The sequence below is a fragment of the Asterias amurensis genome, chromosome 6, assembly GCF_032118995.1.
Source record: "Asterias amurensis chromosome 6, ASM3211899v1".
NCBI lineage: Eukaryota > Metazoa > Echinodermata > Asteroidea > Forcipulatida > Asteriidae > Asterias > Asterias amurensis.
Window position 1 is genome coordinate 4,518,850 of NC_092653.1, and position 26,263 is coordinate 4,545,112.

Here is a 26,263-nt window from a genome sequence, read left to right on the forward strand (position 1 = left end):
ATCTACAATATAACTATATAAATAGGCCAGGGAAGTCAATTCTTGTAAATAATTAGGTCAGTCTTTACGACATGCAAGAGTTTCACCTTTGATTCGAGTCATCAAACTTCATGTTCAACTCTTGACACCCGATCATGTTGCAACAGAAACAACAACAGTATTTCCTTTCCAGTGAAACAACAGGGCTTTTCCCGTACCCACCCTTTCCACTTGATTGTTACATTATGATGTTTACGGGTAGTATTTCATATCCTTCTAGATTGATAGATGAATATTAATGCATATTTTAAGATAACAATTTCCAGGCAGGCATTTTCCTGCTTGCATTTTTTTTTAGAGTATTCATTTCAGTAGGCTGATGAAAAATTAGTGTAGCTACCCGGATTTTTTTATTATTTATTATTTACTAGCCTCACGTCCAGCGGAGTCTCTCTCAAGTGCTAAATGACACACCGTTCTTTAAAGGCACTGTACACGTTTTGTAATTGTCAAAGACCAGTGTTCTTACTTGGTGTATCTGATCATAAGCATAAAAACCAAGCCTTTGAAAATTCGGGCTTAACCGGTCATCGAAGTTGCGAGAAAATGATGAAAGAAAAAAACACCCTTGTTGGATAAATTTGTGTGCTTTCAGATATGAATAAAAGATTTCTAGCTAGAAGTCTTTTATTATTTTAGTGAGAAATTACTTCGTTCTCAAAAACTACGTCCCACAATGATTTATACTTTCAACAGCTCTCCATTGCTCGTTACCAGAAGTCAGTTTAAGTTAGCATTGTTTTGTTAGCATTGTTTTGAGTACTTTTTATGAGCTAGTCTGGGAGGGCACATCTTTTTTGATGACAGTGTTTTGACTTTTGCCCTTCCCTGGACGGCCTGTGCTTGTTTTATTGTTTTGGGGTTTTTTTTGTCAGAAGAATTAAAATAAATAAATAATTAATAAATTATTAATGGTTTATTTTAATCTGAATAAAAAACAACCAAAAGGTTGACAACATTCAAATTTACAAAGTTTTTACAGAATTAAGAAAAACGGAATTAACAATAAACAGGCAAAATCTATACATAAATAGACGTGTACCTTCCCTTTAAAGGGTGCGCCCACAACACAAATAAAATAAAGCGTCGATCTCTCTAATTATATTAGATAGATTTTAGAGCCCCAACAGGTGTTTCAGGGTATAAATGTTGCCCTGTGCCAATTTCATAGAGCTGCTTTAGCAGAAAAATATTGCTTAATATTTTACTGCTTAGCAGAAATCCGCAGGGTACCAATCACAAATTGTACATGTGACATGTATTTTGGCTGGTAACCCTATTCTTGTAAGCATTCTTTATTTTGCTTAGCTACTTGTGCTTAAGCAGCTCTGTGAAATTTGGGCCCTGGGGTTCGTTTCCCTTCAACTTGATGTATTTTTGGATGACTAGGCCCTATACAAAAAAAAGGTGTATGGGCATCAGGATTGATGCTCGAACGTTCAGAAAATAACAGTGTTTTGAGTTAAAGACACTGAACACTATTGGTAATTGTCGAAGACAGGTCTTCTCACTTGGTGTATCTCAACCTATGCATAAAACAACAAACCTGTGAACATTTGAGCTCAATTGGTCATCGAAGTTGAGAGATAATATGAAAGAAAAAACACCATGTTGTGTGCTTTCAGATGCTCGATTTCGAGACCTCAAATTCTTAACTTGGGGTCTCGAAATCAAATTCGTGGAAGATTACTTCTTACTCGAAAACTACGTCACTTCAGAGGGAGCCGTTTCTGACAATGCTTTATATTATTGACCTCTCCCCATTACTCATTACCAAGTGAGGTTTTATGCTAATATTATTTTGAGTATTACCAATAGTGTCCACTGCCTTCAGGGTAAATAACTCACTGGGCCCAGGGACTCCCCATATTAAAATGAGCAAAGGATTAAAGTTCAAGAGTCAGAGAATAAATATCACTTTACTGCAAAAAATGTGAGAAATGTGAAAGTATTATTCGTGTAGTTTAGAATATTTAGCACTTCGCACTATATGATCTCAATGTGTGTCTGTATGCGGTGCACCCATAAGACCTTTCTTCTGTGACGTCAGAGACGCAAGTTTTCGGCCGATGGGGCAGGAACTTTCTGAGACGAGGTCTTGCACGTTCGTCTTTAACGGGGCAGGGTCCTGTCCGTGTGATGAAGAAACTCACCTTCGCCACATCCTTTATTGCACGGCCACGATACTGTAAGGTCTTAAACGGAAGTTCGAGACAAAGTCGTCTCTCTCTGATCCCGATTCATGAATTCAATTATTGTTAAAAGCGTGTATGAAAGTCTGTGAGACTCTTCAATTCCTGTTACGTCCATTAAAAAGTACGCTCAATATTATGGTGAGGCTTGGCTTCATGCATTGTTAAAGACAGTGGACACTATTGGTAATTGTCAAAGACCAGTCTTCTCACTTGGTGTATCTCAACATACGCATAAAATACAAACCTGTGAACATTTGAGCTCAATTGGTCGTCGAAGTTGCGAGATAATAGTGAAAGATAAAACACCCTTGTCACACGAATCTGTGTGCTTTCAGATGTTTGATTTCGAGACCTCAAAATATACTAAATCTGATGTCTCGAATTCAAATTCATGGAAAATTACTTCTTTCTCGAAAACTATCCCACTTCAGAGGGAGCCGTTTCTCACAATGTTTTATACCATCAACCTCTCCCATTACTCGTCACCAAGAAAGGTTTTATTCAAATAATTATTTTGAGTAATTACCAATAGTGTCCACTGCCTTTAATTCAATTGTTTTCAAAGCGTGTATGAAAGTCTGTGAGACTCTTCAATTCCTGTTACGTCCATTACAAACGTACGCTCAATATTATGGTGAGGCTTGGCTTCATGCAGTGTTAAACAACAATACCCATCACAGATCAAATCATAACAATATAGAGATATAAATCAACAATAGTTGCACTAGAGTCCCTCAAACTATAGATAAACAAAATTCCCGCAGACACATAAAGAGTTGCCTGCTTGTTTTATGCTCCACTGAAGTGCGCAATAATACAAATCATATTTATACCTTTATTACACCCCAACTATTTATCTCCAATCCAATCTTCAGTTCCTGCCTATTGTTGTAGTCCTACCATGGGCCAATTATGGCATTGGAATATTTATCTCTTTGTGTATTTATCTCTTCAAGATTGTTTTTGATTGTTTGTTTGTTTCTGACGGGTTTTATCGAGAGTCTGGGTCCCATGGGTGTCACGTGTAAATGATACACAGGGCCTATCTTGGTACTCGACTGTTGGACTCGATACTCGGTGAGTCGGCCACTTAATACTCGACCACAGTGGAGCTTTAAGTGGCAGGGTACCAAGAAAACATAGCTTTATGCAATTTTACAGTCAGAAATTGGGCCGACATGCCGCAGATATAAGTAGGATTTGAAACTTTGCATGGTGGAAATACTATAATAAGATTGCGGTAAACACCACGTAATGATAATCTCTAAATAAGTTGGGGTGGTTCTGAAAAGAACCGTTTAGTTTCAACTCGACGTTTCGATCAGTAGGCTATGCTCTGATAGTTGACACTACCTGTAAAAATGAAGAGTGTTCCGGGGGTCAAACCGTGTGCTCGTTGAAAATGTGAACCTTGGTTCACTGTTTAGTAGCACAATGTTAACCGTTCATGTAAGCTTTACCATTGAGATTCATTCGCCTATAAATAGCATGCTGTTTACTTTATATTCAACGTACGTACATTGAACAGATAACGATTAACGTTTTGTCCCTATAAGGATCGTGTGTGTGTGTGACCAAAGCGTCATTGAATGGATGATGTAATTGTTGCTAAAAATAACCTTTGGAATCCTGTTGTTGGTCTGACGTGCGTTGCCCGAGGCTGCAAATTTAAAACTTGATCAAATAGACAAATATTAGTTATACAAATAGCAACGTGTAATGAGTAGGGTAGATGGCCTTTTTCGATCCAAACCGGTGTCAGATGCAATCGTGTTCGCCATGCAATACTGTCCTCTCCGGACACTTTTGCATATGCAATCGTGTCCGACCGTTCGGCGGACAAGTACATAACTGTGTAATTATGTATGTGCGCGCGTAATGCACTGAACCTACGTAGCCTATATGCATCATGAATATTCACGTATTTTATGATTACAGCGAATACCCAACGGCCTAACCTTTCGGTTTTGCATGGGGGCGGACACAACTGCATATGCAAATGTGTCCGGGCGGACACAATTGCATTAGTGCAGCAGCGTCCGGGCGGACACGATTGCATATACAAAACCGTCCTGCGGACATTATTTCATATGCAATAATGTCCTCCGGATAGTGTTGCATAGAGGACATAATTGCATGCAACACCGGACCTTCTTCAGAGGCATAAACAAGTACAAACAAATACATATATATCCATTTATAAAAAAAAACCAATATTATAAAAAGAGGGGAAATGGGTTAAGGGAAGGATCCAGGAAAAAGCGGGAAAATTATAGCCAATCAAAGTTTCTATTTCAGAAACAATATTGGTGGCTATGAATAGCAATAGGAGTAAGGATGTTCAATGCAGATAAGGAGCTCCTTTAGAATGTGAATTATTGTCATATAACAAAATAAAATGTTACATCTGATGAGGGTCAATCTTTGACAGAGAGAAGGTATAACAAGACAGGTTTACCACTCGTCATTAAAGGGTATCTTAGTTTTTAAGAAAGAGGTAATTTCTCCTTAAAATATTGAAAGACTTCTAGCTAGACTGTCTTGTTTTCCTATCTGAAAGCACACAAATTCGTCCATCAATAGGGTTTTTTTTCTTACATCATTTTCTCGCAACTTCGATAAGCAATTGAGCCCAATTTTTCACAGGCTTGTTATTTTATGGTTATGATGGGATACACCAAGTGAGAACACTGGTCTTTGACAATTACCAAACATGTCATTTCAATGCTGCCACTTTGGCATGTTATGGTCTCACTAACAATTTGAAAAACAAATTTAATATTTCAATTGAAATTGAACTGTTTTTCTTTAATTCAAAACTTGGAATGGTTCAAATGTTTCGGAAATGGTGTGTCTTTCGATGCTGCAGGGATAGGGGTTGGGTAGGGGCTGATGGGCCGCATGACAATTTCGATCTGCGTTTGGTTATCACACTTAAACGTAGGTTAGAAGTATAGGCTGCACCAGCTTAGCATTTTGAGGGGAAAAAAGATAGGGGTTCAGTATGGGGGTTCTATCCTCAAAATTATGCATTTGAGAAACGTTACTGCTGCTATAACCAGCTAGTTTTATGCAATTGGCACTCAGATAGCACCAATGCCTTTATCAGTGGTCACGTTTACTTTGTTATTCTAATTCTCTCCATTAAGCACCCCTCACACACAGACCGCACAAACTGGCAACTTATACGTCAACAGTGACGTCACTGCTCCAATTTTGGTGCAAAGCCCGAAGCCTTTGAAGCTGATTAGCAGGGAGCTTTATCTCAAGCTGTGATACAAATCAATTAGGCCTGTTTATGCTCATTAGTTGTGGGTTATGTGTCCTTATAAACGTGGAAACCTAAAATAACTTACTGTTTTCCTTGGACGGTCAAAAATCTCGAGAACAATATGGCATTAGACAGAATTCGGAAACCTTTTAATTTTCATTTGATAAGCGGCCTTAGGGTGGTGTATACGTTTGGTAATCACTTTAAAAGAAAATGGCGATACAAACTGTTGGTTAGAAGCCTACAACAGCTTTCGATAGTACGAAGCGTTTTTGAGAAACATTTCACTTTGCAGTAATGTGGTTATGTAAAACTACATCAAGGGCTTGGGTAGCATGAAATCGACCACCTTACTATACCATCAGTTTCAGTGACCACATAACTTATTGCTTACCAATATCGCCACCTCACTGTGAAACCATCATCAGAACATCCTTTTTGAAAAATGTTCCTTTTTTGTCACTTATTAAAGGGAAGGTGCACGTTTGGTAATTGTCAAAGACCAGTCTTCTCACTTGGTGTATCCCATCATAAGCATAAAGTAACAAGCCTGTGAAAATATGAGCTAAATTGGTCATCGAAGTTGCGAGAAAATGGTGAGAATAAAAACACCCGTGTTGGACGATTATGTGCCTTTAGATAGGAATAAAAGACTTATGTCTAGAAGTCTTTTATTATTTTAATGAGAAATATTAACTCTTTCCCAAAACCTATGTTACTTCAGAGAAATTGTTTCTCACAATGTTTTATACTATCAACAGCTCTCTAATGCTCGTTACCAAGTCAGTTTTGAAGTTAATATTTGTTTTGAGTAATTACCAAATGTATACCTTCCCTTTAAGGAACATTATTTCATTGACAGAAACAAACACAAATCAGACATACCATTAAGATAATATTATATTGTTCAGAACAATACAGTTTATTCGTTGAGATTAAATCTCCAGTTATTTCTTCGCACAAATTTCAAAATATATTATTTTACAACAAAAATCCTCAGGTTTGGGAAATTTTAATAGGAATTTGAGCAGTAATTTCTTAAATTATTGTAAGCTGCTAGATTATAATAATATGTTCAAATATAAAAGAACACGTTGCCTTGGATCGGACGAGTTCGTCTATAAAAAAGCGTTTGTAACCGTTTGTGTTAAAATGCATATGGTTAGAAAGATGTTTTAAAAGTAGAATACAATGATCCACACAAACGTGCCTTGAAATTGCGTGTTTTTCCTTTTACCTCATCGAGAAACACAGTCGGCCATTTATGGAAACTCCCATAAATGGCGGACCATGTTAGTTCGCACAGTAAAAGGAAAACCACGCAATTTCGAGGCAAATTTGTGTGGATCATTGTGTTTTACTTTTAAAACCTCTTTCTACCCTTATGCATTTTATAACAAACGGTTACAAACGCTTTTTATAGACCAACACGTCCGATCCAAGGCAACGTGTTCCTTTAAAAACGTATGATTATGCTAATGTTTTTCAAAGCTATAGCACATAAACACAAACAAATCATTACTTCTTTTGTTTTTTATATATTAATTTCAGGACTTTTATTCCTCGTTATTCAGTTCATTAAATCAATTTGCACATTTTGAAGTGATTATTATTACAAAAATATAGTTAGAAATATGTTATTACAGTCATTATGCCAAGTATAGATTAAGTATATCCTCTGTCAACCAATCAAAAAAATATATAAGTATTTTAGCAGCACGAACAGATTAAAGGAACACGTTGCCTTGGATCGGTCGAGTTGGTCTTTGAAAAGCATTCTGTAACCGTTTGTTGTAAAATGTATATGGTTGGAAAGATATTGTAAAAGTAGACTACAATGATCTACACAAATATGCCTCCAAATTGCGTGGTTTTCTTTTTACCCTGTCGACTAACACGGTCGGCCATTTATGGGAGTCAAAATTTTGACTCCCATAAATGGCCGACCGTGATAGTTCGTGACGTAAAAGGAAAACCGTGCAATTTTGAGTGATACTTGTGTGGATCATTATATTCTACTTTTAAAACATCTTTCTAACCATATGCATTTCATAACAACTGGTTTAAAACGCTTTTAATAGACCAACTCGTCCGATCCAAGGCAACATGTTCCTTTAAGATATCAAATCTCTTCTTAAAACCCACATTACCGCATATTCTGATTACCTTCATGCAGGCATGCTACATTTGGTTGGCAAATGCCATAGAGTTGTGTACTTCTGTATGCGTCACACTTCCATCAGTACAAAAAGGTGCGAGGTTCCCTCAATTTGCCCACCCGTAGACTAGTTAGTTTGCATGAGCCATATGTAATTTAAATATATCATGGGAAAGGTCAATTCACCTGAGGATCCAGGTCTTTAAAAGTGCATTGAAATGATGGCACTTCCACTCTTTGATCACCCCAGAAGTAAGAAATTCCAAGGAGCTTTTTGGAAGTGTCAAATGAATTTATGGGCATCAAATGAGAAAAAAACTCAAGAGTAACGAAGAACAAATTCCAGTTCCCTGAGAATTTCTTGAAGGGTGGATAGACTGCCCTCGGGAAGGTATCATACATTTCAGAAGGTGCCGCCATCAACCTGGACTCTATGTATTGGGAAATGATTGCATCACAAAACTATTAACTTTGGATCCCATCTTTAATATATGAAATGCATACAGACCTCCTAGTTGCAGGAACTTTACAGTAAGTTTATATTTTGTTCTTTAAGTGCATCTTTGCATCTGTTCTGTATGTAGAAGTCGGCGTCATCTCGAGACGGAATTCCCACACTTGGGTTGCTCTTACATATCCTCTGATAGAATGTATGGTGGCAGGCGTTTTGGTGGGCACAGACGACTGTCTGGTGATTTCTGTGGGTGAACAAATATAACGTTTCCTTTTAAAGACACTGGACACTATTGGTAATTGCCAAAGACCAGTCTTCTCACATGGTGTATCTCAACATATGCACAAAATAACAAACCTGTGAAAATTTTAGCTCAATTGGTCGTCGAAGTTGAGAAATAATAACGGAAGAAAAAACACCCATGTCACACGAAGTTGTGTGCTTTCACATGCTTGATTTCAGGACCTCCAAATCTAATTCTGAAGTCTCTAAATCAAATTCGTGGAAAATTACTTCTTTCTCGAAAACTACGTTTCTTCAGAGGGAGCCGTTTCTCACAATGTTTTATACTTTCAACAGCTCTCCATTGCTTGTTACCAAGAAGTTTTTATGCTAACAATTATTTTGAGGAATTACCAATAGTGCCCAGTGTCTTTAAATGGCTTTACCCTGGACATTTAAAGCAAAGTGAAAAGTGATTTTTCTACATTTTGGGTAAAACGAGAGAGAACCTCATGGGTACCGAGTCCTACTATTGCAGAAACAAAGTCCCCTATACTATTTCCACCATAAATTAATGAACTTGACTTGGGTTGAACTTACCGAAGAGTAACGTCAGTCAGCGTCTCATCTCCAAGAAACTGATCATGTAAGATTTGGCAGCTACGACAGAAGGAGGACTCTGTCTGGTTTACAGGATTCACTATGTTACCTGGAGGAATAAAAAACAAAATAATGAACATTTATGATAATAACAGTAATACTACTGTGTTCTGTGTCCCTAGGGGCATATCAAAATGCTCAGTATTTTTCTTGCATGGTATATGGAGCTACGTTTTAAATTAGAAGACCTATTCCTTTATTGACCCAATTCACCTGACGTCACCCTCAGAATAATCTTGAAGCGCCATACTGGTGGGCAATGTCATTGTGGGTTGTTCAGTGAAGGACGCATTTTAGGCGACGCGGCGTTTAATTCGTAAACCCATAGCCCACCAACATGATGAGCGTGGCACAATCGCTGCATGTGACGTGCGTGCAAGGGGTCAATAGCACCATGTAGTGGTTTACATTTTTTTACGTGCATTACACAACACACAGGACCTACGGCTTTATGTCCCACTCATTAAAACACTATATTCAACGGCCTCGAGCCGGCTCCAGTGTAAACTTGGAGCCTTGTTTGGATTTTTTGACAGGCTATTGAAAAAAAAAAACATGAACAGTTACTCCTGCTTCCCCTCTTTGATCTTGAAGACTTTTGAGCAGAGCAGATAAGAACACCGGCTAATCACTCACATAAATCATCTCTGCCCTCACAGGTACCCATTCTACCCCTGGGTAGTGAGAAGCTTATGGTTAAGTGTCTTGCTCAAGGACACAAGTGTCATGACCAGGGTTTGAACCCACACTCCGATGACTACACCAGAACTAGGGTCAAATATACATTTAAAATATTATTATGTACCTTCCAATGTCTGGCTGTGGTTATCGAAGTGGATGAAGTTGTAAGCAGATTTGCTATCCTAAAAAATAAGCAGGAAAACAAATTCATTTTCAATGACCAATTTCACTTCTTCACGTCTTCTCAAATGTTAGCCTCAGTTTACTAAACCTTTAGTTTCAGGGCCCAATTTCATAGAGCTGCTAAGCAGAATAATTAGCTTAGCATAAAGTTTCTTCCTTGATAAAAACAGGTTTACCAACCAAATTTCCGCATGATTTTCAGGAGAAGGAAACAACAGCTGAATACCAGTAACAAGCAATATGCAACAAGTGGAAATTGAATGGTAATCCTGTTTTTTATCAAGGAAGATATTTCATGCTGCAGTTTGATGAAATTGGGCACTGGTCTCTTCTCAGTCATGGTTTTGATCTCGTTCTTCCAGGTCACCATTAAAGGGTCTAGGTGCTTTTTGAGGACACAAAACACAACGGCCACAGATTAACATTTAACTCACACAGTTGGCAGATAATGATAGTAGAAAGCTTCCCTTAACATAGCACTTACTGAGGTAAGTGCCGTAGTTTTAGAGAAACGAGTAAAACAAGTAACAAAAACTATTTTAGGGCTTTTATATAGCGCCTTTTCAATTAGTACCACACAACAAGACAATAGCATTGCAAATAATACAAAATAGCCTTTCAGAGACAATGTAAACAAAACAATTCATGTGTATATCCAGGGACAAAGTTTCCATAAACAGGGAGATTTTCAAACTTGTTCAGAGAATCTTTTGCAGAATAAGGGTGAGTTTGCAGCTCTGGTATCAGCGTTACTCAAATGCTATTCAAGACCACAAACCTACACTCGTTTTATACTCACCAAAGATCTCTCAGGTCTCACAACGTTCTTCAATTGGAGCTCCAGCTCGCCAAGTTCCCTCAAAACTGATTGCCACTGTAATAAAGAAGTGTTATCTTGTTCAATGCAAGTCTCCTCCTTGTAAAATGTTTTAGACATTTAGACATTTCGCAAAGTTGTGCCAAATTTTGGCGACCGGACTAACTTCCTTATGATGCCACGTTAAACATCCTCTCTGAGGAACGTTACTGTCTTCCAAAAAATGAGTCCTTAATCCTCAACTACAATCTGATTTGAGTTCTTGGTGTTGAGCCAATTTTTAGTAACATGAGTTGGTCATGAGTCATCTTTGATTACAACATGCAAATTTTCTTCTGTTTCATTTATTTTTTGTTTCTCAAGTTCCGTCATTGACAGAATGTTGAAATAATACGAAAATGCTTTAAGGGGAACTTTCACAATTCACTATTTATATATTTTTTTTCAACACGCAAACCATACTTTTTAAAGCCATTGGACACTTTCGGAAACAGTATTGTCCAAAGGCCCACACTTCGTGTATCACAACTTAAATATAAAATAACAAACCTGTGAAAATTTAGGCTCAATCGGTCATCGGAGTCGGAAGAAAATAACGGGAAACCCACTCTTGATTTTGCACGTTTCGCCGTGTCATGACATGTGTTTACTATAAATCCGTAATTCTCAATGTCGAGAATTGATAATTGTTTCAATGTTTTCTCAAAAAGTAAAGCATTTCATGGAATAATATTTCAAGAGAAGTCTTTCCCCATAACCTTCTGTAAACCCTGTAAGTTATTTGTAAATCTGTGAGCTTTTTTTTTTATCTGTTTCCGAAAGTGTATAATGGCTTTAAGTGGGATTTGACTCACAAATGTTCAGACTATGGACAGACTGTCACTACATGTGACATCAGTGCAAGGATTCAACACAGTCTCTTAGAAATGAAAACTCCCCTAAATAGTCACATCTCTTACCAACTTATTGAGCATGTCCTTCTCCTCCATGATGGATTTATCAGCGAGAAACAGCAACGTGGTGTCGGAGTGGGCCTGGACGTACAGACTGACATTCACTAAATCTTCCAGGGTGGGCTATGGAAAGAAGAAAATAAAACATGGGTTGAGAGTCATCGCCGACAAAAAGATCTGAAACTAGGATCCAAGTTGTAGGAGGTATTTTGAAATCATGATATTAACAAAGTTTTGTAACCCCTGGAGCTCAGATTGATCTTAAAGGCAGTGGACACTATTGGTAATTGGCAAAGACTAGCCTGCACAGTTGGTGTATCTCAACATATGCATAAAATAACAAACCTGTGAAAATTTGAGCTCAATCGGTCATCGAACTTGCGAGATAATAATGAAAGAAAAAAACACCCCTGTCACCCGAAGTTGTGTGCGTTTAGATGGTTGATTTCATGACCTCAAGTTCTAAATCTGAGGTCTCGAAATCAAATTCGTGGAAAATTACTTCCTTCTCGAAAACTATGGCACTTGAGAGGGAGCCGTTTATTACAATGTTTTATACCATCAACCTCTCCCCCTTACTCGTCACAAAGAAAGCTTATATGCTAATAATTATTTTGAGTAATTACCAATAGTGTCCACTGCCTTTAACTGTGTACCAATTTTAGTTGCCAAGCAAAGTGTGATGTCACAATACAAATCACTGTGGTAATATTGACAACTCATCTGGAGCCATGGAGTTGTACAGTATTCTCAGCACTGGATATAAATAAAACAACTGACTATTCTTAAGATGCTATGTCAGATTTTTGGCCGATTTGACCCCAAAATTTTGATTTAAAATTCAATAGGTATTTTGATGGGGGTCGAGAAAGTTACAAGCTTTCATTTGAGCCGTTGCTCGAAAAATTCCGCCAATTATTAGTAGCAGTGAAATAAATTAGTCTTTGTTGGGATCCCAACAATATATCACGTGACCAATTCTTATGTGTTTATAAGAAACGTTTTAAATTTTGGTCATGGTTCCTGACCATTAAAAGTAAAAGTTAAACTTTTTTATGTTAGAGCAGGTGATACTCTTTGAAATACCATTCACTCAAAAAAATCTATTTTTTAATGTTTTGGGCCAAAAATCTGACATAGCGTCTTTACAGGCGTCTTTTCCTGTAGCCTTGATCAAGGCTGTTGACGTACTGTTCCCCGGCCCGGTTCGCGGCACACGCATGCAGTGCATACACAAATGTACATTACCATACATTGTACAGCGAGAACAGTATAGCGTAGTTGTGAGAACGGTCGTGTCTTTGTATTTTCAAGCTCATACACGTGGCTCACACAACAGCCTTGATGGGTTTGTAAAGCTTTATCGGAATTCCGATAAAAGGGTATTCATGATGTGGGCGTGTCATTCTAAACATTGGCCAATCACAGGCGCGATTGAGAATGACGTATTACTGCTAGCAATCATGCCACGTCCATGTGTGTGTACGCTGTACGCTAGCTGTATATGTACATGTACTGTACTGTACTACGTGCTTTTTATAGCAGTGTCGGGAGCGTGGTTTATATATTAGCTATGATTGTAAGGGGTCTGAATGCGCTGCCAGACGGGTGAGCCGGACATGACTCGCCCGGTCGGTAATGGTGTTGAACAACTTCGAACAACTTCCGTTGTCTCGCGTTTCATTATAACACGAGGACTAGCATCATAATTACCATGTAGCTGGTAGATTTGTCCCTGAATTGGAAGCTGCTGTACTATAGGTGTAACGTTGTAGTGTAGTACTAGTAGTATGGCAAGAGTTAGTTTATGAAATTGAACTTTATTTGTAGTTGTTGTTCAGCCACACGCCATCTTCTACCGTCTGTCGACAACACATATTTTCGATCCCCAACTTTGATTTACCGCGAGAAACGTAATGAATAATATATGTCTACACTAAGACAAAATAAACAGCTGGGTTTCTTATCTTATCTGCTGGTCTGTGCTTGTGCTTCAAGGGGATGGGGTGTGTTGTACTGTCATATGCCCAACACCTAAGAATTCTTACCAAGTAGCCATCTTGCCGGAAACCCATGACACCTGGATACTTTTTTAACCTTTCTCAAACACATTTCACATGGTCTAATTTTCTTCCTTCTATTTCTAAACCCATGATTGATGCATTAAACGCGGTTGTTATATTTTGTTGAAAGTTTCTGTAGTTGTGTTGCAAATTATACACCACTGATTTCCAGCGACTTACAGTTTTGTTTTACTGGTAGGGATTTCTCCCTCGCCCGCCGCCATTATTGCAACTTTACTATACTACAGCCACTGCTTGTTTACAATACGTCGACGAGCACATGTGTGCGAGTGCTTGCAGAACAACGTTGTGATTGACATCGCAGCGAGAGTTTATAGGTCAACCAACAACCAATGAGAACGGGTTGTTAGTAAACATTAGCATAATGAGCTCCGCCCTAAATTTTGGCAGATACAAAACCATCAAGGCGCTACTTGGGAGGTACCCATGTACCGTAAGTGTACCGTATACAGATGGTACATGTACATGTACAGTAAGTATGTGTACATACGCTGTAGTACACGTATTATATGCACTGTGTTATGTATGGGGGTGCGCTGGCGGAATTCAGTGATGGGGACTGGGATTTTGCAGATCGCGGCTGGCTGTAGCGCCTTGATCAAGGCTACTTTTCCTGAGGTTGTGAGTAGTTTATCAGAAATAACTATTGTACCTTCAGGAATTTTTTTTTCACTAGGTTGGTAGAACCTTTTAGGACAAAACATCCATAAACAAATCGTTTCAAATGTGTATTAATGTAACCCTCTCTGAAATATACTGTGTTTTAGGCTTTTACAATGTAAAAGTAAGACACATTCTTTGCTATTCCTATTGGTGGAGAGTGCGTCACGTGGGTGTGTATAAACCTTTGTTTATGACCGGTAAAAAGTGTTGAAACATGGGCGTGACACGCAAGCTTGCACCTGTTCTTATGAGACAGTTTCTTCATTCCTATTGGTCGAGAGCAACGGCTGAAACAGTTGTGCCATATCACGCGATACGCGACGCGCACAGAATTCCCATAAGGAGTTGTTAAAGAAAGAAATCATTGAACAACCAAAATTTTTGCATTTATTTTACTTTTTGACCAAAAAGTGTTGACGTTTTAGACCGAAAAGGTATTTATGAATGGGAATCAAAGTGTGTTGAATCGGTTTTCAACTAGTGGTGTAAACCCGCCGAAGCCTGGTTCTTGATAATTTACCTTGACTTCGTCTTGGTAAAATTATCAAGAACCAGGCCTCGTTGGGATTAAACCACTCTAGTTGAAAACCTCTTCGCCACACCTTGATTCCCTAAATTAAGACTGAGCAAATAGAATTAGCTGTTGCAAACCAAGTGTAACATAATCAGTAAAGTGCTTATGTTACACTTATTATGAACACGTTGCCTTGGATCGGACGAGTTGGTCTTTGAAAGGCGTTTGTAACCGTTTTTTATGAAATGCATATGGGTAGAAAGATGTTGTAAAAGTAGAATACAATGATCCACACAAACATGCCTCGAAATTGCACGATTTTCCTTTTACCTCGTCGACTAACACGGTCGGCCATTTATGGGAGTCAAAATTTTGACTCCCATAAATGGCCAACCGTGTTAGTTCACTCAGTAACAGGAAAACCAGGCAATTTCGAGGCAAACTTGTGTGGATCATTGTATTCTACTTTTAAAACATCTTTCCAACCTTATGCAATTTATAAAAAACGGTTACAAACGCTTTTTATCGACCAACTCGTCCGATCCAAGGCAACGTGTTCCTTTAAGAACCTGCCCATGTATGTTGTGTAATCATTTAGCATTTAAGAAAGACTCTGCTAGGGTCGAAACATCAGGGCCCAATTTCATAAAGCCTGTAAGCACAATAAAAACAGGACAACCAACCAAATTTCCACGTGATTTTCAGGATAAGCAAACAACAGCTGAATACCAGTAACAAGCAGTATGCAACCAATTTAAATTTGGTTGCTAATCTTGTTTTTATCAAGGAAGAAATTTCTTGCTAAGCAAATTTTTGTGCTTACAGGCTTTATGAAATTAGGCTTTATGAAATTGGGCCCAGGCCATTATCTATTTTCTACAATTTATAAATATTAAAAAAGAAACGTTAACATTACTACATGTTCCTACCTCAGATTCATCAAGATTTGCTGCATCATCACCCTCAGAATCTTGGCTTCTTACATCTTCCACATCTTCAGATGGGTTCTCCTTTGCCTCAATCAATTGCTCTCTCACCTCTTCAACTTCCTCTGCAGCATCCTCCTCTTCTTTGCTCTCGATACCCGACGTCGACAATGAGAATTGTAACGTCTTGTCAGATTCCGAAGAACCCACCGAGCCATCTCCGTCCATTGCATTTTGTTGATAAGACTCGTCGCTGCCAGGTTGCTCTTCCGATGATCCAAAACCAGAGAGGCGAGCACATTGCTCCGACACCCCCTTGGAGTCTTCTGGAATGTCTTGTGTAATATTCTCTTCATTCTCAGATTCCTTGCAGACATTGAGAGCATTCGGGTCGTCTCCTGACCTGGTGCTTGGGTTCACCGTCTCAGTGTTCGTTCTTGTCAGGTTTTGCTCTTCATCATCCCCATCCAGTTTTTCCTGCTCTGAAAATAAATTGATCTCAACGTCACCATTCATGACAGTGTCGGTTCCGTCTCCCAAGGAAACCCCACAGGCCGCATCTTCAGCCTCCAGAGAAAGAACCCTCTTCTCTGACAACAAATTTGTCTCAACGTCACCTTTCATGGCAGTTCCTCTTTCGATTTCTTCTCCCAGGGTAACCCCAGAGACCGCATCTTCAGCCTCCAGAGAAAGAACCCCCTTTTCTGACAACAAATTTGTCTCAACGTCACCGTTCATGGCAGTTCCTCTTTCAGTTTCTTCTCCCAGGGTAACCCCAGAGACTGCATCTTCAGCCTCAGGAGAAAGAGGCACCCCTATGGGAGTCTCACATTGATGACATTTCAAATTGGCATTCTTATCTTGGACTGCTCTCTGGTCCAAGTCTTCATTTCTGATGGATGTCTTTATCGAAGAGGACTGAAGCAAGTCCGGGTTTTCTTGATGCTCGTCGCTCCTGCTTCTTAGAAGATCTGGTCTGTCTGCACCCAGATACTCTAAGATGGAATGTGAGCATTTTCCTGTTGCCTCTTTTACTGGAACCTGGCTATTTCGAAGGTGTTCTTTGGACGTGTGTAAATGATTGGTATTTTGCTCTGAAATGTAGTAATCCATTTCCCCAATTCCAACACAAGAGCTTTTTTTAATTGAACAATCTGTGCTACAATTGATAGCTTCTTCATCTACTTGTAATATCTTAACAGACTCTTTAGAATCATCTTTGGATGGAGTAAGACATTCCTCAATAATTTTTACATCTCCTTCCAGACTTGGAAGTCCACGTTCATCCACCGGAACACGATTCCGTAAGTGTCCGTTAGTATTTCTTCGGATTGACCCAGTTTCATTTGAGTTTTCCATGTGATGGCCACTTTTTGATGAGTTTGGCAATGTCACTGAGCAATCAACGACGTCCAGCACCTTCCTTGTGTCCTCATTCTCCTCTGAGTTTTTAGAAGTTATACTTGTCTGACATTCCTGATATGCAATCCCAGATAACTTGTTCGCCGGGAAACCCTCCTCGGCTTGAAGAGCTTCGACGACATCACCGCTATTCCTCGACAAAACGACGTCATTCACGTCCTTCACCGGAGATTCTGATGGTGACCCTCCCTTCGACCGCGATCTAGAGATACCAGACTTAGGAGTGGTTTGCCACACTGTCCCATCCAAAATGCCGCTGAAGTTTGATAAAAGTGTGCCGGCTTTTGAGCTTTTGAGTTTTCTCTTTGGTTTTGCAGGGGTTCCATTCGGCATCAAAGTTTTCCCATCTACCTTCTCGGTCAGAGAGGTAGGAGGGGTGTGGAAGACATCCTCGACTTCGGGCGTGACACAACTGGTTGATTTTGAGGAGGGCTGGGTTGGGGTCAGGATTTGACGGTATTGCTGCTTGGTGACGTAGACTGACATGATGCGGACACCGAATGGTAGCACGGTGTCTGTGACAGACTGGGACGGATGCTGGAAGAGAAAGAAACAGTCAACAAGCATTCTAAACAATTTCATCATTTCTCACAATGTTTTATACTATCAACAGCTCTCCATTGCTTGTTGACAAGTAAGTTTTTATGCATTTATTTTGAGTTATTATAAATAGTGATCAGTGCTTTTAAGCTGGAAACCTTTTTTCACCACAGACTATTGTAAAAAAATTCTCATTGCACTTACATGATGCTGATTTGGCTTGATGAGAAGAAGATGAGAGGTCAACTCAGGGGTCAGCTGGGTGCACAGAACACTGAAGGGAGATAACAAAATGTTACAAATTTGTCTATTAGATTTCTGCTTAAAACATAATATGCAACTGCAGTTAGGGTTCTTTTACGTGCATTACACAACACACGTGCATTACACAACAGACGGAACCTATGGCTTTACAGTCCATGTGAAGTTACAAGCAATAGTGGTGAAGTCTTGTTTAAGGACATATGTGTCAAGACCAGGACTCGAACCCACACTCTGCTGATCGGAAACACCAGGGCCTAATTTCATAAAGCCTGCAGGCACAAAAACTTGCTAAGCACAGAAATCATAGAAAAAACACGTCAGTCCAAACAGTTTTCATTGCTGTGACTGCACCACTCATTTTTCACATAGAATTCAAACTTCCTAATCAGTCATTTCTACTTTATGAAATTGGGCTCAGAGCTTGAGAACAGTGTTCTTAACTGCTCGGGCGGGACTCCCGACACACCAACGTTTGTAGAGAACACATCTAGCACAGAGCAAACTTACATACATTTTACATTGTGTTGACTGGCGCACCAGTCAGTTTTATGAAAAATAAATAACAGCTTTATGAAATTTCGCCCAGAAATCACATGCGGGGCTTTTGACCATTCAGCAACGACTCATAAATCACACCGTACCTACGTCTGTAGAGAATACATCCAGCAAGGAGAGATGATCGACTCTTCATCCATTGCAGAAGATGAGAGCATCTCAGGAATAAACAATTCCCACCCTGCAGTCAATGAATAAAGAAAAATAAGTTTGGTTTTACCCATACACCGATGTGTGTTCGTACTGAATCCTCAGTACTTTCCTGAGTTCTGCAAAAAAAATCACAGGCGTATTACTCGGTTGGGGTTTGAACCCACGGCCTACTGCAGTTCTACAAGCCTTTTTGAGGTATGGCGGACACAACGCTACAACACTGTCAAGTTGTGGTAAATTTGTGCATATTGACCCTAGAAATAGAACGAATTGCGCATTTTGGGGCGACGCGGCGTTTACACATAAACCTAATGACCACCAACACGGTGAGCGTGGCATCAGTCGCAGCGTGTGACGCCCGCGTTTCACGTCCGCCATACCTCAATAAGGCTTATAGCTGCCTCTAGCTACCAGGCTATTTCAGGGGATTCAGTTTCTCAGCACCCTGGGGAGTTTATAGCCCTGGGTAACCAGATCTCTCTCAAGGCACTAACGAATGCAATATGAACCTCCACCCCAGAAGGCACCCATATTTACCCACGGATGAAAAGAAGCAATTATAGTAAAGTATCTTAATCAAGGACACAAGTGTCACGACCGGGATTGGTATGAATGTCAGAGATGATCAATACTTTAAAAAAAATATCTCCTGAAAACAATTTGAGTTTACTGTTCAGAGCCAACATTCCCACAGAGAGATTTACACATGGTTGTACTATTTATTTATAGTTTCGTCCTATTTATCCACACCATGCACAACTTCAAACATACTTCTGTTATATACTGCATCAAACGCACAAGATAAAATAAGCATCAAATAAAAAGTTGTCATCGTTAGTTGTTTTTTCTATTTTACCTTTAATAGTCTTATACTCTGAATGGGTTCGAAGATGCCTGGCACTGTGTTGCCATAGCGACGGACGTAAGGCACGTAGAAATCCCAGATGGCACTCATATTGGATATAAATGCCTCTTTAGTGCCAGAAATCTGACAAAACCAAAAAAGAAAGTTTTCAAAAATGTTAGCTTGTATTAAAATTTCCACTCAATTTGTTATCAACATTTGATATGAGGAAACAGGCGCGTCTCAACATTTGTTTAGCTGTAATTTGATCAGTTCATGATTTTTTGTCGTAATGAGGGACTTTAGGGACCCTAGGTGGCAGCAGACTGACCAGGTAAATCCATTGTTCTTGGTAATGGATGTGTGCACGCTCAGAACTACGTAAACAATGGAAATTTACCTGGTAAGTCTGCTGCCACCTAGCATTCCAAAGTCTCCAATAAATTGTAAACTTTCCCAGCTCCTTGGGAGTATACAGCCCTGAGCTGCCGTGGCGCTCCAGTGGCTTTTTCATACACAATATCAACCTCGGTACCCTTGCAGGTACCCATTGATAACCCTGGGTGAAGAGAAGCAATTATCGTATAACGTCTTGCTCAAGGACACAAGTGTCATGACTGAGATTCAAACCTACACTCTGATAACTTAAAGGGAAGGTACACTATTGGTAATTGTCAAAGACCAGTCGTCTCACTTGGTGTATCTCAACATTTGCATAAAATAACAAACCTGTAAAAATTTGAGCTAAATTGGTCATCCAAGTTGCCAGAAAATGATGAGAGAAAAAACACCCTTGTTGAACGAATTTGTGTGCTTATATAGATAGGAATAAAAGACTTCTGGCTAGAAGTCTTTTATTATTTTAGTGAGAAATTACCTCTTTCTCAAAATCTATGCTATTTCAGAGGGTGCCGTTTCTCACAGTGTTTTATACTATCAACAGCTCTCCAATGCTCGTTACCAAGTCAGTTTTTAAGTTAATATTTGTTTTGAGTAATTACCAAACGTGTACCTTCCCTTTAACCACCAGAACTTGAATTCAATGCTCTAAACCACTCGGCCATGACACCCTAAAAAGCAGCCCCAAGAGGTTGTGCCTTGTCTATACTTACTCGTTGTACATTTGTTATTGAGCAATGGTAGAAGGCAAACACTCTGTACAAGTTTTCCAGTTTGTTAATGATGGCTGCATCTGGAGTCCTGAGCTTACAGGCTAGAGCCTACAGGATAATAAGGATGTAGAAACTATTCAATGATGATAACTCATTCTGATATAGTGCATTTTACAATAGCGTATCAATGTGCTTTACATTTATAGTGCCCTTTCGTCTGATTTCACAAAGCTCTAAGATTCATCTTCAGACGAGTTGTTTAAGACTGACACACATCTTAAGATAAATAATTAATAATAATAATTTAAGGGGGGGGGGGGCTAATCATCCTTACTCGCAGCTAAGAGCTGAATTGCGAAGGACGCGGCTACAACGTGTTCGAGAAGCAGGCATGCAAGGGCGCCTTTGGCTGCCAGCCACATCAACCCATTATGACCACGGAGCACAGCCAAAGATCGAAAGTGTTTGATTTTTTTTCCCGAGGGAGGAAAACCGGATGGTCTGGGAAAACCCTCGTGGCACAGCAGAGAACCAACGTACACCTCAACTCAAGTATGGCCCCAGCCGGGAATCGAACCGGGGTCACCTTGGTGAGAGGCGAGCGCTTTACGCACAAGCCAACCATGCCACCCATAGATCTTAACTCTTTGAGAAAATCTTAATTCTTTGAGAAATTGAGCACTTGTGGTTCAGGCATTAACATTCATTTGTGTAATCTTTCTCAGCGCCCTTAGGAAGAGTAAGCCATCTCGACAATATTGTCAACATCTTCCAGGGGTGAGAGTCATTGCCGACAGGAAACATCTTGAAGGTGATCCCCTGGCTGCCGCTTCCCAGGTTGTATCGTAATTTGGGTGTGATGATCCCTGGCTACACGGCAGTTAACGGTTGTATGGCTTCTGACTGGCACCCACGAACAAAGATATTGACAAAATAGGGAGACCACCGATATAGGGCTAGATAGCTCAGTTGGTAGAGCGCCGGCACGCTAATCCAGAGGTAGTTGGTTCGAATCCAACTCTAGTCATTTCTTCGTTCAACCCTCAAACGGAATATATTTTTTCAACTTTATATAAAATAATCCATCCTTCTAGCTTTCACAGAAAATAAAATCAAACAAATTAAACTGATATTTATTGGACAATTACCAGTGTAAATTTCCCCTCGTGGACAGTTGCTACTTTACTTCGTCGCAGTTTAAACAGCTTTGGTGTAGATCCAGTGATGCTCTTGGTCAAGTTGTACATTCCCACGATTTGACAGCAAAATATACACTGCATATCAAGTGTAGTCTGTAAGAGAAAGGATCTTTAAGGTAAGAACAGGGCCCAAATTCATAACGCCTGTAAGCACAAAAACTTGCTAAGCACAAACATATCTTTCTTAGCAAAAGTAGCTTACCAGCCGGAATACCATATAGTTACCATTGCTGCGACTGGTACCCCGCTCATTTCCTGCTTAGCAGAACTGTCTGCTTAACAGCTCTATGAAACTGGGCCCTGAATGATGGGCCCAACTCCAAAGTACTGCTTTTAAAACTCATTCAGGGCCTGCTATTTGTTGGCGATCCGAACCTATAATGCCAAGCTTTTTGAGGTTTTTGAAAATCTTTAAGTCTGTAAGTCAAATAATTCTTGCTAACCAAATAAAAATGTATCTAAGGCTATGCATGATGGAAAATACTAAGTATTAAAGTAAGGTTTGCGATGACACCATGTAAAAATCTCTTTTGTGAGTAGTGGTGGCTCTAAGAAGAGTCGGTTTGTACTGCTCGATGTTCGGTCAGTGTTTACTCTGACCGTCTTCCGGTGTAAGGGTAAAACCAAAATGGTCAGAGGATAATGACCAAAACGTCAAGCTCTTTTCAGGACAAACTGGCTCTTCTCAGAGCCACCAATACTCACAAAAGAGATTTTTACATGATGTCACCGCAAACCCTACTTACATCATTAGAAGAGATTTGTTTATGTGCGGTGTCAGGCCTAGTTATAAACGGATAGCCACAGAGGCCATGTTCATCTACTCACAGTTTGTGGGTAAAAGTAGACGATAGCATCCTTGGGATCATCTTCTTCCTTTTTGACGACGGAACGATCGTATATGAAAAACATTCTATCCCCTGGCCTGATGAAAGAAAAAAACCAATAGTGACAACGGGTTAATTCAAATTGAAATTCGAGCATGCTTCGTAACCCTCCGGCTCCGCCAACGGGAGGAGGGTTACGTTATCGCAACTAGCCTAGATCCTTTACAAAATCTAAAATATCCCTTAGAAAAGGGAAATTGGATATAGACATCTATGATATAGGCCTTAAAATTAAAGACATTTTGACAAAATAAGGGAAAAGATACCGTATCCTACCACCATGCTGCCATGCACTTTTTCATTTGTAATGAAATTGCCTGAAACAAAATAGATCTAATTTACCTAAAAGATTAATATAGATATGAGAATGAGATATTCCTTTTTGAAAAAAATTAGTGAAAAAGTGGTTGCAGGATACGGAAAGTTTTCACATGCATAACTCATGGAGGTATAAAGTTGTCAAACAACTAGAACTTCACTTCACTGCACTTCACACAACTTCCCAAGTCTTCACAAAACTTCAGTAGGGAGTCTGGCAAAATTTTCCTTTTTTCACAAAACCTCAACCAGTTTTATACCATTGGAAAGAGGATGGCAAGAGCAAACCAATGGTGTTTATTTTATTTCAATAGCTTCTATAATGGAGAAGCTATGCTCATTTAAACATGGCAGAGGGACGTTTTGAGTCTGTCAACTTCTTACTGATTAAAAGAGTGTGGAAACTGCTCATGATTTATTCATAAGAGCATATCAGACATTATAAATATGACAAAATTGATCTCAGTATTCACACCAATGGGAAAATATATGTGATAATTGTGTATTGTTTACATATTTTAAAGCCTAATTATATATTTAAAAAAAGGTAAACAAATTAAAATACATGTAGCGTGAATACATCTCTTTTTTTCTTGAAGATTCAAGCAAGTCAGTTTCAAAAACATAAGCTGCACAGTTAACCGCTACCATGGCAACTGAGAACGTGCATTTTATGTCAATAAACAAATGCTTTAAAGAAATATGGGAATTTGTGCGGTAAAATTCTTTTTAAAAATAGTTACAAAGTATTTTTTTAAAATTAGTGTCAATTCATTGGAGTACGCCCTTTTTTTATTTTGGAAAGTTAAAATAAATATTGCCAAATATCTCTTAAAATTCCGCACGAAAAACTTTATTTGTTTTAATTAATTTATTGTCTATCTTATTAAACAAAATATTAATAACAGTTAAGTTTAAACATGTATGTAACCTCGAACAATGAAAAGAAGCTAAAAAAGGCCATCAGAACGTAATTTATTTTAACCCACTCTGATTCTGAATTAAATCCCCGGGCGGATGTCGCCGCCAGGTGTTTTTTATTCGGTCTATTCTTTGTGTATCAGCGAATTGTGCAATCTTTCACAAACTGGTGTCCACACTCACGCAGCACCGCTTGCTGATACGCCATTTTTAAGTCAGGGGACACGACCATTGAAATGGCAATTTGCGCAGACACGGTGTGTCGGATAGTCTTGGTGGGATCCGGAAATCAGAGAAACAGAGCGCCCGCTACGTTGATTCATTACAAAAGTGTGCAGTTTTTGCCGTGTGTGCATAGATCGAAACATTGGTTGTGTGTGACCGCGCAACACCAATGGTCTTGGAACCAAGACTATGTGTCTGAGTGCGCAGTGCGGCACTGTGTTTAACCATCGACCCGATTTTGATGGTTTTTCTTGAGGAAACCTTCTCTATAAATTTGCTTTCCGCTTGTTTGCGCTAGTTAATAATAATTTTAAAAAGTGCATAGTCGACACCCAGTTGCAGTTCAGAGTCTAATCTTTCAAATAGATTTCTGTCAAAGAACTGTAATGACCTATAAATATGACATTTTGAAGCATTTTCAGGAGAAAAATCGACATATGTCCGTATTTCATGTTTTCGAAAAACTGGGCAAAAATGACATTTTTATTTATGTGAATTATTTCAAAATAGTACTATTGATTGGAAAGCTGACAAAATTCATCATCATGTACTTTGGTTTCTCACTTTATCTCAAAAGAAAGAGCACCCTCCAGTATTCTTGAAAATATACTTCTTGTGGCAGTCAACAAAATGGACGTTCAGAAATTTAGACACGTCAATATCTGGTCCCGAAAACGCAAAAGTAAACTTAATTTTTCACAATTTTACTGCAGCTTTTTCCAAGGTATTTTGTTTTCGATGGATTTATTAATTATTGTTCTTCTGGAAAACTGAATCCTTGTTTGATTTGGACAAGGTTAACGTTATCAATTTGAAAGTTCTTCACAGCTACTTTTCACACACAAACAGACATTTTGACAGACTCGCTAACTTCAGTTCAACAAATACAAACCAAGCAAATTAGCAAGGTTACAATTTTCATATGAAATGACGAAGTCCGAAAACAGTTTTATTACTATATAATAAAAGATATATGCTGATAAAATCGGATAACTTTCCGTATGGCGCCACCACTTTTTCACTCATTTTTACAAAAAGGGATATGTCAATCAGGTAAATTAGATACTATATTATTTTATTTCGAATGAAAAAGTGGTGGCGCCATACGGAAACTTTTCCATAAAATCATACGACTTAAACGAAAACACAAGGTTACTTCCAAAACAAGATTATTGCAACAAGCAAGAATGGTGAACTTGTTTTGTAAACACACACACACTGAACAACGAAGTCAAAAAGTTACCTCATCGCAAAGGAGGCTGCCATCTTGTCTAACCATTGTCATGTGATGATATAAACTGGGTAATAAACTTGTTCCAGTCTTCTCACTACTTGTCAAAGCGCGCCAATCGTTGTACAATCCGGCCGGACGGCGTGGTGGGCGCGCGTACTTCAACTTCAAAACCGCTAATCACTTTTCAGAATGCAGACTGAACTTCTAAAACGATCAGCTTGGTTCAAAGAAACAAGCCGATCCTAATTCATAATGTTAACTTTTTTTACCGATGAAAATATAATTGAACATCTTTACTACTAACCGGATCGCGGCCAAAATATGCACATAATCAGTCGTCAGCGAACGCTTGGAATTGGGCTTCCACAATCTCATCCTTCCATGCTCCGGTGCAGTCTAAAAACATTCCTGACAAAATCTTCTTCTTTCCCCACACAAATAATTATTTAAAATTCCCGATATCTAGACCTAAATGCATTATTGCCAGAGAACAGGCATCATCATGTGTCATAGCAAATAATTTTATTAACTAGTTCCGGCCATAACGTTTCCGAACCCTTACCATAACCCTAACGAAAACCCTAATTAAAAACCCAAACCTAACCCCAACCCAGGTAAAAGGTAAAACCACCAGCAGCTAGCAATATCCTGACCCTCTACAAGTGCCCTGACCCTCTAACCCTGACCCTTATCTGACCTTAACATCCCGAACCCGAACCCTTACCATAACCCTAACCAAACCTCTAATCCTGACCCTCTTACCATAACC

The 26,263-nt window shown here is 39.1% G+C and overlaps 1 protein-coding gene and 1 non-coding gene across 2 annotated transcripts; one reads left to right on the forward strand and one right to left on the reverse strand.

The window, feature by feature from the left end:
* Window positions 1-7,556: 7,556 nt before the first annotated feature.
* LOC139938997 (uncharacterized) lies at window positions 7,557-25,535 on the reverse strand. The gene is made up of 13 exons (XM_071934701.1): window positions 25,504-25,535; window positions 22,738-22,834; window positions 21,859-22,002; window positions 20,711-20,818; window positions 19,611-19,742; window positions 18,688-18,782; window positions 17,987-18,056; window positions 15,824-17,779; window positions 11,640-11,756; window positions 10,663-10,737; window positions 9,805-9,862; window positions 8,940-9,048; window positions 7,557-8,361 (listed from the first exon to the last, which is right to left on the reverse strand). The coding sequence occupies exons 1-13, from the start codon at window positions 25,524-25,526 to the stop codon at window positions 8,190-8,192; spliced, it is 3,156 nt and encodes a 1,051-aa protein (XP_071790802.1). The 5' UTR covers window positions 25,527-25,535; the 3' UTR covers window positions 7,557-8,189.
* Trnas-gcu (transfer RNA serine (anticodon GCU)) lies at window positions 21,665-21,737 on the forward strand. Its single transcript has one exon. It is a non-coding gene; the product is annotated as a tRNA-Ser (tRNA).
* Window positions 25,536-26,263: the final 728 nt, after the last annotated feature.